General features: G+C 44.7%; 1 protein-coding gene across 3 annotated transcripts in view; it reads right to left on the minus strand.

Moving 5' to 3' along the window:
* LOC310875821 (sodium/calcium exchanger 1-like) overlaps positions 1 to 14,327 on the minus strand; it is a gene marked incomplete at its 3' end in the record, with an annotated part of 87,659 nt that overhangs the window by 4,204 nt on the left and 69,128 nt on the right. For all 3 annotated transcript variants that reach the window (XM_083789212.1, XM_083789213.1, XM_083789214.1), the window contains 5 exons: positions 10,977 to 11,083; positions 9,604 to 9,728; positions 8,697 to 8,732; positions 5,191 to 5,290; positions 1,494 to 1,766 (listed from right to left, as the gene is read on the minus strand). In XM_083789212.1, the coding sequence (XP_083645338.1) occupies positions 1,494 to 1,766; positions 5,191 to 5,290; positions 8,697 to 8,732; positions 9,604 to 9,728; positions 10,977 to 11,083 (641 nt within the window). The remainder of the gene's footprint in view (positions 1 to 1,493; positions 1,767 to 5,190; positions 5,291 to 8,696; positions 8,733 to 9,603; positions 9,729 to 10,976; positions 11,084 to 14,327) is intronic.

A 14,327-nucleotide genomic window follows, 5' to 3' on the forward strand; every position in this document is an offset into this window, starting at 1 on the left:
TTCGTCGTTGTTCGTCGACTACCTTTTTTAACCGACAAAAACTAAATGGAAACTAAATGAAAACTAAGCTATGATGACTTAAACTAAGACTAAATATATTGACAATTTCGTCAACAAATAAAAACTAAAGACTAAAATGTTAGGAAGGGACTAGTGGACAAGAGATCCAGTATAAGTAAGACACAAGTCATTTTACACTTGGTTGTATGCTGAAAATAGCCGATCTACAAGCTCACAGCGTGTCACGTTGCGATTGTGTGCTAGCAGATCGGCAATTCTCAGCAAGCCCCGCCAAAATACATTTCAGTCGACTACATCGACTGGTAGATTTAGTCGACTAAAATCTCATGACATTTAGTCGACTAAAACTAGACTAATACTAAAACATTCCAGGTGACTGAAATGTGACTAAATTAAGTTTAATTCCAAAGACTATATGACTATAAAACTAACCAAAAACAACACTGGGTCTCAATGGGGTCAAAGGTCAAAGCGAAGGGGACCTGGAACCCCCGCAGGGAACGACTCCAGGGACAAATTAGCCATTGGGCCAGTGGGGCCGTGGCCCAGGGGCCCTTGGCTCTCAGGGGGCCCTTAACTGGCTCTCAGGGGCCCTTCAGGGAAATTAGACCATAAGGTACTAGGTTTGACGCCCTGAAAAGGGCTCCTGGGGCCCTTCAATGGCTGTTGATTTTGTAAAATCTAGGTTAAAAAGATGATAAAAACACATAAAAACACGAAAATGTCGCTAACTGTGAAATATTGTGCAAGAAAGGCCAACAACGCCTCTTTTGCTTGAGGCAGCTGGCCACATTTCAGGTTGACAAATCCCTTATGAAACTGTTCTACAGTGCCTTTATTGAGTCAGTTATCTCCTTCTCCATCATTTGTTGGTACGGAAACCTAAACGTAAAGGACAAAAACCACCTCGGTAGGATTGTGAGAACGGCCTCAAAGATTGCCGGAGTTAATTTCAGTAGTCTAGACCAAGTATTTAAAAATCAGGTGCTTAAGAAAGCCAAGTCCATTTGTACGGACAACTCCCATCCCCTCAGCTCTGAGTTCAAGCTGCTTCCCTCTGGCCTTCGCCTAAAAGTTCCAGGGGCCAAAAGCAACAGGTATAAGTTCTCCTTCGTGCCTGTATAGCTATCAAGGCTCTAAATGCCGATAGAAGGAGATAAATTGTATCTGTATTAATTGTATACATTTTTTACACAACTTTCTGGAAAAGTTATGAATTATAATGTTACACTGATACCTTGAACTGCCATCCTGTTTTAAATGTTCTATGTGTACTATGTGCCTTTTTGCTGTGTTTTTGTGTTTCATGTTACCTGCCTGTGTTATGCCTTTGCTGTAAACCAAATCGCCCCACGGGAACAAACTAATAAATGAACCTGAACCTGAACCTATGGGGGGGGCCTTCAAATATTACCGGCCCAGGGGCCCTCATGGGGGGGTTAATCCGTCCCTGATCGACTCAATTAACTCACCTGGCACGGAGGTGCCGAGCGCCACGAACACCACGGCCGTCACCGAGTCCTTGAGGCCCACCGTGCAGCCAAAGTGCGACGCCAGGTCGCCCGTCACCGCCGTCAGCGCGCCGATGAGCGAGATGGACACGAAGAAGCACGCCCAGCCGCTCCAGTACTCGGTGGGCGGCACGAAGGCGAACAGAACCTTCCAGAAGACCGTCAGGAAGTGCATGATGTAGTCGAAGCAGGACGGCAGGCGCTCCTCGCCGCTCTCCTCCTCGTCGTCGTCGCCTGGAGAGAGAGAGAGAGAGAGAGAGAGAGGGCACGCGGATTATTGGCATCAAAATGTACTCCTTTTGGTGTTTTAAACAGTGTTATAATTTAGCTATTGAAAAATAGCAGATCTACCAGCTCATAGCGCGCCACCGAGTGGCGCGCTATGAGCTGGTCGGTCTGCTATTTTTTTTTAAATCGCGAAAATGTGCCTCAAATCTTTGAATTAGGCTATATTAGAGTGAACATTTTAACTCAAATCTTTGCTTCTGGGGGGGATCCCTGGAATAAAATATTTTCAGATTACATATAATGTTTGGGGTCCTTGACATGAAATATTGAGCACCACCGATACAGAAACATAAGATTTTTCTGTATAATTTTAATTAATTTAGACGTCATGCCTTAATGGGTTAATAAAGTAGCAAAAGTTCAAAGTATTCATTCTGCAGAATGTACCATTTTCACCAAGTTTTCAAATGCATACAAGTCCTTTGAAAATAGCAGATCTACAAGCTCACAATGCGTCACCATGCATCGCAATATATCACTTCAGTGTATATACGCTTGCGGAACTCGGCTAAAGCCTCGTTCCTAACAGCATCACTGCATGGCGTGCCAATAATCACGATAAAGCACACCCTCTCGTGTGATATTGCACCCATTCTGAACGGGCACCCATTTTGGTGTCGGCATCATGTTATGCTTTAGCTATTGAAAAATAGCAGATCTACAAGCTCATATCGCGCCACCGAGTGGCGCGATACGAGCTTGTAGGTCTGCTATTTTTGAAAAATCGAAGAGCGACTGACATTTTTAGAATCTGATCTCAGGTCAGAATGGGTTCATCAGACCAGTGTGTGTCCGGCGGAAACCTCGTATGAATCTGATCTCAGGTCAGAATGGGCTAAATGTGAACGCAGAGATCGGACCAGTCAGATTCCCCTTCAGCCTGACCACGGGGAGCCGCTCCACACAGAGACAAAGTGCCGGTTGAAGTGAGAGAGGCGTGATTCCACCGTAGACTTGTGTGTGCGCCTCAAAGCATTTCTGCATTCGTGTGCCAAGAGGCCTTGAATTGTGATTACTGTGCTAGTTTCAACACACCCACGCACACACGCACACACGCACGCACACACACACACACACACACACACACTCACGCTCGCACAGCCTGTGGCCATCAGAAATATAGCCTGCGAGCGGTTGATTGGTTCTCTCTTTTCTGCATGTTTAGCCGTGTGTAATTCCTCAGTAATTCTGCAGCGAGCAGCAGTCGGCCGTACGTTGGCCCAACCAGCCACTAATCAGGGCTCTGGGCTGAATCTCCCTCTGAAAACAAAACTAAAGAAAAGCCCTCTTCTTGCATGCCAGATCTGCTGTCATGGTGGAAACCTTGTATCTCCAGGTTTTGTTCTTTTTTTTGTGTAAATTAACTAAATTCTGTGTTCATTGTGACGAAAAGAGAGCTGAGCCAGAAGGCAAAGCTCTCCGTCTACCGAGCAATCTTCGTTCCTACTCTTACCTTATATGGTCATGAAGTGTTCCTACTCTCACCTTATATGGTCATGAAGTGTTCCTACTCTCACCTATATGGTCATGAAGTGTTCCTACTCTCACCTATATGGTCATGAAGTGTTCCTACTCTCACCTTATATGGTCATGAAGTGTTCCTACTCTCACCTATATGGTCATGAAGTGTTCCTACTCTCACCTTATATGGTCATGAAGTGTTCCTACTCTCACCTATATGGTCATGAAGTGTGGGTCATGACCGAAAGAATAAGGTCGCGAATTCAAGCGGCCGAAATGAGTTTTCTTCAACGGGTGGCTGGCGTCTCCCTTAGAGATAGGGTGAGAAGTTCAGCCACACGAGAGAGACTCGGAGTAGAACCGCTGCTCCTTTGCCTGGAAAGGAGCCAGCTGAGGTGGTTCGGGTGATCTACCTAGGGAGGTCCTCGACGCACGTCCCACTGGGAGGAGACCCCGGGGCAGACCAAGGATCAGTTGGAGGAAACACATCGACTCACTGGCCTTGGAACGTCTCGGAATCCCCCCCAGGAGGAAGTCACTAATGTTGCTCTGGAGAGGGAAGTCTGGAGCACTCTGGTGGAGCTGTTGCCCCCGCGACCCGACTACGGATAAGCGGTTGAAGATGGATGTCATTGACAAAAAAGATGTCAAAAAGCTCTGAGGTCCGCATTGCCAATGACGAAAAATACATAATTTGTTAGGTTTTCATTGATTATGTCAGGCCGCGCTCTTCGCCAACGACGCTAGGTCGTTAGGGAATCGATAAAACCCGCAATGAACCGGAAGTGAAAAGCTCTGCCTCGATCGGTCCGCCTCAATGTTAACAGATTTGTTTTTTAAATGCATTCATTCAAAATCACGCACATTTTATCAATACTGCAATGTAGAAAGAAAATGTACTTGAGTAAAAGTACAAACGTAGCATATTGGTATCCAAATGTACTTTCAAATAGAAAGGACACATAATGCAGAATGTCCCATGTCTAATAAGATCTATTTTCAAATGGCCGGAATTGTTAATGTATGTTTTGGAATCAAAATCTACAAAGTAGTAACCAAAAGTTACCAAATAATTGTAGTGGAGTATAATTAAAGTACAATACTTGCCTCTTGAAATGTAGTGGAGTAGAAGTAAAAGTATGCTGACATTGTTTTAACCCATTCTGAACGGGAACCCATTTTTGTGTTGGCATCATGTCATGCTTTAGCTATTGAAAAATAGCAGATCTACAAGCTCATAGCTTGTAGGTCTGCTATTTTTTTTTTAATCGAAGAACGACTGACATTTTTTGAATCTGATCTCAGGTCAGAATGGGTTATAATCAGACCAGTGTGTGTCCAGTGGAAACCTCGTATGAATCTGATCTCAGGTCAGAATGGGTTAAATACTTAAATAAATGTAATTAGTTACTTTCCACCACTGCATGCAAATGACTAATCAGTGTCATTCCAGTGTGCTCTCCAGGCACTAATCCTCACTTCCATTCAGCCACAGTGCACTTCCTAATTATCACATACAATGTCACATGCAATCATTTGTGAAGTCGTGTTCCTGCCTTCTTGGGGAGAAGAAAAAAATGCCTGTGCAGTACGTTACACATATATAAGATAATGATGTGTGGGTGTACGTGTTCAGCGCGCTGTGTGCACATCGAGATATCGTCGCCATGCATGGCCATTATGTTGTTAATGCTTGTAAATCCCTCCCAGCACCAGACAGAAAGAAAATGCTTGCCAATTCTTCTCACACCGCATTAAAAACTAAACTGAGAAGTATAACTCTCTGCCGTGATTTTGTTTTCCTTTTAATTTAGTCTGTGTATTTGTAGAAGACAGTGTTGATTTCGTCGACTAAAACAATGACGGAAAAATGACTGTGTGTGTGTGTTTGTGTGTGCATGTGAGTTACCTGCACTGACTGTTACCGCATTGACAAACTGCTCTCTCCAGCTGCTGCTGCCGACCACCAGAGCCAAGTTGGTCTTCTTAATCAGCTTATCGACCGTGCTCTGAGGGCACGCACACGCACACACACACACACACGCACGCACACACACACAAACACGCACACGCGCGCACACACAAGCAGGAAGTGTGCCCCACGACCCCCAAGCGAGAACAAGAGAGAAAAGAAGACAGACACAAACATGACACTCAAGTTCATTCGGTCACCCATTAGGAAGACGGAGGAAGAAACAAAGCTGTCAATGGCAAGTAACGAGGTGTGCATCATGTCAACACATCGTTAGACCCGGGGGTGTCTGAGGTGTGTGTGTGTGCGTGTGTGTGTGTGTGTGTGTAAGTTAAGTGTGGTTCACATAAACTCTTTGACTGCCTCCCGCGATTCAGTCGACACAGTATGTCGCTCACCACCGCCGGCCCCTTTTTAATGAGCCCCTAACACCGACGTTCCGTTCAAAAACCTCAATCTGAGGCTCAATTCAGAGAAAAAGGCGGCCAAATATTTCATCGTCTGGTCCGTAGCAGTGGTTGGGACCAAGGACCCCCAAATTGACACTAATTAGCCCGCGGACCCCCCATTAGAAGATATATGCCAAGGACCCCCCCTCCATAACCCATTCTGACCTGAGATCAGATTCATACGAGGTTTCCACTGGACACACACTGGTCTGATTAACCCATTCTGACCTGAGATCAGACTCTAGAAATGTCAGTCGCTCTTCGATTTAAAAAAAATAGCAGACCTACAAGCTCGTATCGCGCCACTCGGTGGCGCGATATGAGCTTGTAGATCTGCTATTTTTCAATAGCTAAAGCATAACATGATGCTGACACCAAAATGGGTGCCCGTTCAGAATGGGTTAAGAGAAGATTTGTACGGCTCTAGCAATGATTCTCAACCATTTGTACACTCTCAGAGTTACAGACCCATAAGGGTCCATTTGGTTGCAAACTATCATTTAGCTGGGGACCCCCTGGAACTCCCTCAAGGACCCCTGGGGGTCCCCGGACCCCCATTTGGGAACCACTGGTCTCTATAGGGCCCACCAGGGTTCCGGACTCCATTTTAACCATGGAAAAAAACAACCGTCTTTTTTTTATCTTCTGGTGACTGATATTGTCCTTCTGATAGTGAGGGAGTGTGTTTTTACTTTTTTTAAATGTCTTTTTGTGACATTTTCAGTGTTCAATAAATTATGCTATTAACTCTGAGAGTGTACAAATGAAGCCACGTGGACCTGAACCTGTCTGTATTCATAAGTGTAATAATAATAATTATAATACATCTATTGAATCTTGAACATTACCTATACACTATATGGTTGAGCATACGATTTTAATAGCTTTTATTCGTATTTCGTGCGCTGCTAAGTTAAGCAGCCCGGGAGAAAAGAACCTGGGCATAATAATAATAACCGCATGAATTCATGACTGAGACTGTGAAATTAGTTGTGATGTCACGTTCCGTTCAGATGCTGGGTGGTGTGGGCTCAATCCCCCATGAAATCTAAAGAAAATAAAAAATAAAAAATAATAATAAAGCGGTTTAATCCATTCTGACCCGAGATCAGATTCATACGAGGTTTCCACTGGACACACACACTGGTCTGATGAACCCATTCTGACCTGAGATCAGATTCTAAAAATGTCAGTCGTTCTTCGATTTTTCAAAAATAGCAGACCTACAAGCTCGTAGCGCGCCACTCGGTGGCGCGCTATGAGCTTGTAGATCTGCTATTTTTCAATAGCTAAAGCATAACATGATGCTAACACCAAAATGGGTTCCCGTTTCAGAATGGTTTAAGAGCTTATAAAGGGGACTGAGAAACATGGTTTTGAAACGGAAGCGATGGATGGGTGTATAACTGAACTGTCAAGAGATTATTTTCAGTAAAGCCATCAGTGCTAACATGAGACGGAGACGGCTTATCTCCATTATGCAACGAGGACGTTTTGGAAAAGTATTCGAGTCAAGCGGCGCATCGCGGACCGCGCCGTTAATTCAACTCTCAGTGTGTATAGAAATGGAACCCTTCAGAGGTTCATGAACCCATCCTGACCTGAGATCAGGTTCTAAAAATGTCTTTTTTACATCCTGACAGTTTTTTGAAAAAGCTATGTTTCTATGTCAGTCGTTCTTTGATTTTTCAAAAATAGCAGACCTACAAGCTCGTAGCAAGCCACTTGGTGGCGCGCTATGAGCTTGTTTCAGACACATGCAGCCTACAGTATAATAAGAGTTCACATTTCAGAAAATAAGAGTTAAAGGAGAATTCCGGGGTAGTCCTTTTTATTTCCCCGTAAAATGACAATAACACTTAACATCTAAACAAGCGATTTAGCGATTGACAGAGGAGCATTCTGCATGGATTATGTTTCCACAATATTATTATTATTATTGACATCTCACGTTGCATTTAAAATAAAACCTTCGGTTGATTCTCTTGATGCTTAAACCTACTGTAACGTAACCAATTCTTGAATGCCCTCAGTGCAAGTCAGAGAGATAGAGAGAGAGAGAGAGAGAGCTGCTAGTTGGAGTTGTTTGAGCAAAACGTACACGGTCGTACCGACGCGATTGTGTCGGTACCATAAAAAGTAAAGTACTGACCTCGGGAGCTCAACACTAAACTCTTCCACTGGTTCATGGATATATTATCGTCATTTTACGGTATAAAGAAAAGGACTTCCCCAGAATTCTCCTTTAAAAGGCCTGAACAGTGTTAGACAAGTACTAGTAAAGTATTAACTTTTTTGCACGCTCATGACTTCCACTGATTTCAAATAGAAAAATGTTGTACGTTTTGGCTCCACTACATTTCTAGGAAGGGACTCTTAATTGGGACCCACACTTATCCTATATTAAAATTGGCTGAGAGGGACCATATAACGAGTTCCCAAAGCAGCTATGCCCAAATATAGAGTGTGCTATTATCTAACCTTCAATGTGTCGTCGAAAACAAATCAGTCGGCTCCATATATGGAGACAAATCAGCGGTGCAGCGTGTAGGCGTGACCGTGTGAGGCGACCGGAACCTCTAGTATTATCAATTATCCGTCAGGACAATCGAAGTCATGTTTCAAATGTAGTGAAAATTGCGAAAGAAATTGTACAAGCTCACAATTCGTCGCGGTGGAACGTGTCGAGAGCTTGTATAGATTGGCTATTTTCACAATGAAAATCACATGGTAAAATGTTCTAAATTAAAAGGAAAATCGTGAATATCCTAACTTGAGTATATACTGTACTTTGTCCACCACTGCACAAATAGCAAATAGACATGCAAACCTCACACCGTGCCGCGTCGCGTCGCAGCGCAACGCGTCACGTCGTGAGCCTGAAGAGTGCCTGTTTTTCACTGTTGACGTACAAGGAAGTAGACAGCAGGGTCAAAGGTCAACGGGTTAGAAAGGCATGCAGCGAGAGGAAGAGGATGGAAGTAGATGAAGAACCTGGTCAGCACGCCAAAGAAGCACATCCACCGCCCTCTGCACGCACACACACACACACACACACACACACACACGTACACACACGCACGCACGCGCGCACACGCACGCCACACCGACACACACACACACACACCCATCTCATGAAATGGATCTTAACATGGATTAGAAACAACATGAAAGACAATGTGGCAATCCAATAGGGCATTAAAACCCATTCTGACCTGAGATCAGATTCATACGAGGTTTCCACTGGACACACACTGGTCTGATTAAACCCATTCTGACCTGAGATCAGATTCTAAAAAATGTCAGTCGTTCTTCGATTCGATTCGAATCTGATCTCAGGTCAGAATGGGTTAAACAATTAGTCGACTAGTCGACTAGTAAACTAGGCAACTAGTCAACTAGTAAAATGACTAGAAGTGAATGCCCTATAGCAGGGGTCCTCAACTAGAAATGATGAAGGTCCACAAATATTTTTTTGAATAAGACCGAGGTCCGGTCCCATGCGCGGCGTCCATCGGAGAGCGGGGCTCTATGCCCGTTTAGTATGGTCAAGCCAAGCTTATACAAATCAGATCCCCTTCCAACCAACCAATAATGGGGTGCAGAGTGCAGGCCCGGAGTGCAACTTCAAATCAGGCCGGGAGTTATACGCCCTGGCAGGCCACACTGTGCGCGCGCACAGCGCGCGCCAGAATTTTGGGGGACCTTGGGGGACATTTTGGGGGCCTTTGCAGCAATTTCACATGAGAAATGTACCATCTGATGTTATTTATATTATTAACTTAAAAAAAAGTTGAGTACCCCTGCCCTATAGTGTCCAATGATGAGGACAGGACAAGTAATATTCACACACACACGCACACACACACACACACACACACACACACACACACACTCTTACCTTGAACTCGTAGGACTCCTCGATGACCACCTCCAGCTGTGTGTGTTCTCCCAGACTAGGACATCCCATCTTGGCCACCTCCTCGTCCTCCGCCCCCACCATGGGCTTGTTCTCATTGGAGTCGCCTGTAGGAGAACATGGTATGAAAACATGGTGTGCTCAGGGTCTGGGCGCTGCTTCTCAAACCACCACATTATAACTTGGTTCCATTTGTACTTCCATCTCTCAGGCCCCGGCCTTTCCAACCGGTTCCAACCCATTTTGACCTGAGATCAGATTCTAAAAAATGTCTTCTACATCCTGACAGTTTTCTGAAAAAGCTACGTTTCTATGTCAGTCGGTCTTCGATTTAAAAAAAAATAGCAGACCTACAAGCTCGTAGCGCTCCACTCGGTGGCGCGCTATGAGCTTGTAGATCTGCTATTTTTCAATAGCTAAAGCATAACATGATGCTGACACCAAACGGGGTTCTTTTTGGTTCTTAGTCCATGAGCCAGAACCTCCAAAACTGGACACAGTAGTAGCTTTTTCATATTTCCTGTTTGTTTGCATATTTTCCTAATGCCTAATTTGCATATTTCAGAAAATAGGCCATGTGTGTGAGAGTGAAAGTGTGTTAGTCTGTTAACACCCGTCAACTTTCTACGTGACAGCATTCTAAAATAAAAAATAAACATGCATGTGGCATACTGTACGTACGAATCACTGATCCATACTGTATGTATATGGATCACTGTGGCATACGGTATGGATCACTGATCCATAACCCATTCTGACCGGGCACCCATTTGTCAGCATCATGTTATGCTTTAGCTATTTCTAGAATCTGATCTCAGGTCAGAATGGGTTCATCAGACCAGTGTGTGTCCGGCGGAAACCTCGCATGAATCTGATCTCAGGTCAGAATGGGATAATGAAGACATCCAAGAGAAATGTCTCCTGCTGAGCCAGCAATCCGACAGAGGATTTCATGCTTTTCAAACGAGCGGTGCGTGCTTTAGCGCGCCCGGGAGGACTGACACAGACTTCACCGGCAGTTAGAGAAGGCTTGTGTCAGCACCAAAAACACACACACACACACACACACGGGGCGGTGGCTCAGGGTGGCTCAGGGGTAGAGTGCCTGGATGGTAACCGTAAGGTTGCCAGTTCAAACCCGGGCTCCCCCAGAGTTACTGTCGAAGTGTCCTTGAGCAAGACACTGAACCCCTAATTGCTCCCGATGTGCTAGTTGGTGCCTTGCATGGTTTCCGCTGCCATCGGTGTATGAATGTGTGTGTGAATGGGTGAATGTAATGCACAATCTCTGTAAAGCGCCTTGGATAAAGGCGCTATATAAATGCACCATTTACCATTTACACACACAGACCCACCATGCTTCTGTCCTATTTCCAGCAGGACGGGCTCTCCCAGCTCTATGATGAAGCTCTTGTTCTTCTCGTATTCCTCGTCGTCAATTATCTTCACCTCGATGATCTTCCTGTTGAGCAGAGAGACAGACAGATTAGGATTTCTATTGTGATCTCTCGCCCTTGAAATATATAAATCCATTGGTTTCTGTTGTGTGTGAACAATAATATAGCAATTCAAATCAGGTGTCCTCAAAACCACTCCTCCAGTCGCCGTCATGAGAGCGGGAGGTTGCGCTCATGACCACGGCAGCAGAGCCTGGTTGTCCACGGCTGCATGCGCACCTGCAGCCCATCAAGTATAATCTATGCTTCGTCCCGCGATGGTGTCGCGGTACGCAGACCTCTACGCTCACAACAAGTCGCATCCGCGATGCGATGTGAGCTTGTATATCTGTTCTGTTCTCTGCGCGCAACACTGTGGCAGCGGTGCATGCCGAACGGTTTGCGGAGCGGTCTTGATACCGGAAGGTCGCCAGTTCGAATCCCCGGACCGGCACGATAAAATGACCACCGCTGAAGGGCCCTTGAGCAAGGCATTGAACCCCTATACCATGAAATGTTCTATGAGCAGGGCGTGGCTGTAAACAAGCATCTCGAGCTTTAGTCCACTTCCCTGGGTAAACAAAGAACTTTGCTTTGCGCTTTGAAGTATAAATGTCTCCTAGGGTGCATCTCACTAAGCCAACACACAAGAGAGATCGAATGGACTGAAACCAGTCCCCCAAAACTCCCCAAAACAACAGGTTTGGAGATCTGTTGGGAATTGATTACATGAAACAAGTCACCCGCGCGCCCAGTCCCAATGTTCGTAAACAAATAATTGGTCTGTATACACGCTACAGTCCACCTCACACAACATGACTTCAGAAACACTTTTAATCCCCGTGAACCACCTCTGTTCCTGTCTCCTAGTGTTCCTGTCTTGTTATTTCTCAGCATCTGCTACCCCCCTCTATAAATACAACAGAGAGACAGTGTGTGTGTGTGTGTGTGTGTGTGTGTGTGTGTGTGTGTGTGTGTGTGTGTGTGTGTGTGTGTGTGTGTGTGTGTGTGTGTGTGTGCGTGCGTTTTGTCTGTACTCTATGTCTGTGTGTCTGTTGAAAGTTCTTGATTGACTGACAGTTTCACTGATGAGTACAGACTTCAGTGCATTACTTACAGTAATGGTAACAAACATGCTCTCTCTCTCTCTCACTCTCACTCTCACTCTCACTCACTCCAATTTCATTATTTCTTCTCTACTTCTCTTGATGATTTACAACTGTGTGTGTGTGTGTGTGTGTGTGTGTGTGCGTTTGAGAGAGTTTTAGAGGTTTCCAGAAGCAGCATAAAACTTAAGTGTGTGTGTATCAATCACTCTCACTCAGGTGGATGAGTTGTTTATATTGTGGGCTCACACGTACACACACACTACTAAAAATAGAGCGGGCAGTCTTTTATTGCCTGGGAACACGCACGCACGCACGCACGCACGCACGCACGCACGCACGCACGCACACTCGTGCCCTTGTGCAGCTTATGAGATAGGCTGTGGTAAAACTTTTATGCTTCCAAGAGTTTAAGTTGAACAACAACACGAGCCATGATCTGCTTCCATCTGAGGGCATTGTACATACACATACATACACACACACACACACACACACACACACACACACACACACACACACACACACACACACACACACACACACACACACACACACACACACACACACACACACACACACACACACATACATTGCTACTTAATAAATAATAGCTGTCACGGGGCAACCCGTGCCCTATATACAAAGACACATGAAACTGCTTTCTATAACATGCAAGGACTAATGTTTTAAAGGTTTTATGACATTCATTTTCATTTATTTTTATTTTTATTTTTTATTTTAGGTTTTATGACCTCAATTACACCCAAAAAACCTGAACTTTGAACATTCAGTGGATTTTCTGTGGTCTGAAGTTTTCTTTGGGGTTTTTTGGGCCTTTTGAGCTACAATGAAAACAGGCAACACAGTGAAACAGTGACATCTGCTGGCAAATCCCATTGACATATATGGGATTTGCAGTAAGTGAGTCACTTACTGCCGGCAAATCAGAGCACCTGTTTGAGCCAGAAAACCCCAGATCACAGAACATCTACTGAATGTTAAAAGTTCATGTTTTTTGGGTGCAATTGAGATAAGAAAACCTAAAAAGAACAAGAACAATTCCAAAACCTTTTTTTTAACCTGAAGAGAGTTCTCATCCTGTTTGGTCTTGTTCAATTGTGTGTGCCTAAGTATTTATTTGTTGGTCTATTGTTGGCCAGTATTTAGTTTTTGCTTGTGATATGTGAATTGCACTGAAGAAAACTTGTCTGGAGGTTGGTGGAGGAGTTTTGGGGGAAAATAAAAGCCCTTAACCCATTCTGGTGTCAGCATCATGTCATGCTTTAGCTATTGAAAAATAGCAGATCTACAAGCTCATAGCGCGCCACCGAGTGGCACGCTACGAGCTTGTAGGTCTGCTATTTTTTGAAAAATCGAAGAACGACTGACGTTTTTTAGAATCTGATCTCGGGTCAGAATGGGGTTAATCAGACCAGTGTGTGTCCAGTTGGAAACCTCGTATGAATCTGATCTCAGGTCAGAATGGGTTAGCTACCATTTCTGACTGTTCTTGGAGCCTTGGACGTTCGGGACAACTTCACAATAACACTGAAGTGAGGGGCGCTCTTATCATACATCACCACACAGTACATTACATTCCGTGCTCTCACCCACGTGCATGCACGCGCATGCACGCGCACGCACGCACACTTCCATCACTGGACGCCAGCGTGCTAAATGGAGCACACCCACTTATTGATGGGATCGTGCATGGGGAATGTGTGGTCGGCATGGCAACTGATATATAACGTAGAAATTATGTAACGATATGCACACAACTACTACTACTACTATACTACAGTATGCTGCTATTAATCATGAAAAGAATAATCACCCCTTCAGGGTGATTAGATCCCAACGCTATGTGTCGGCCTCTAATCACCCTGTCAGGGCTTTATTTCTCCTTAATGACCTGCTCCCCATTGATTATCCCTCGCTTAGAACTCTGCACCATAGGGAGCTCTCTCTCTCTCTCTCTCTCTCGGCTGGCATTCCTTTGGCCATTTGAATTAGAAGTTCATATTTCATTAATTGAATTGGGAAAACCGAATCCAACCGCAGGCACCCTCGTCGGGTGCAGTACTTAGTTTAGACAGTTTTTGGTTTAGACTAGTCATTGGTTAGAGTAGACCGTCTAACCAATGACTAGTCTAAACCAAAA

This window comes from Protomyctophum parallelum (assembly GCF_964188405.1).
Source record: "Protomyctophum parallelum genome assembly, chromosome: 18".
Lineage (NCBI taxonomy): Eukaryota > Metazoa > Chordata > Actinopteri > Myctophiformes > Myctophidae > Protomyctophum > Protomyctophum parallelum.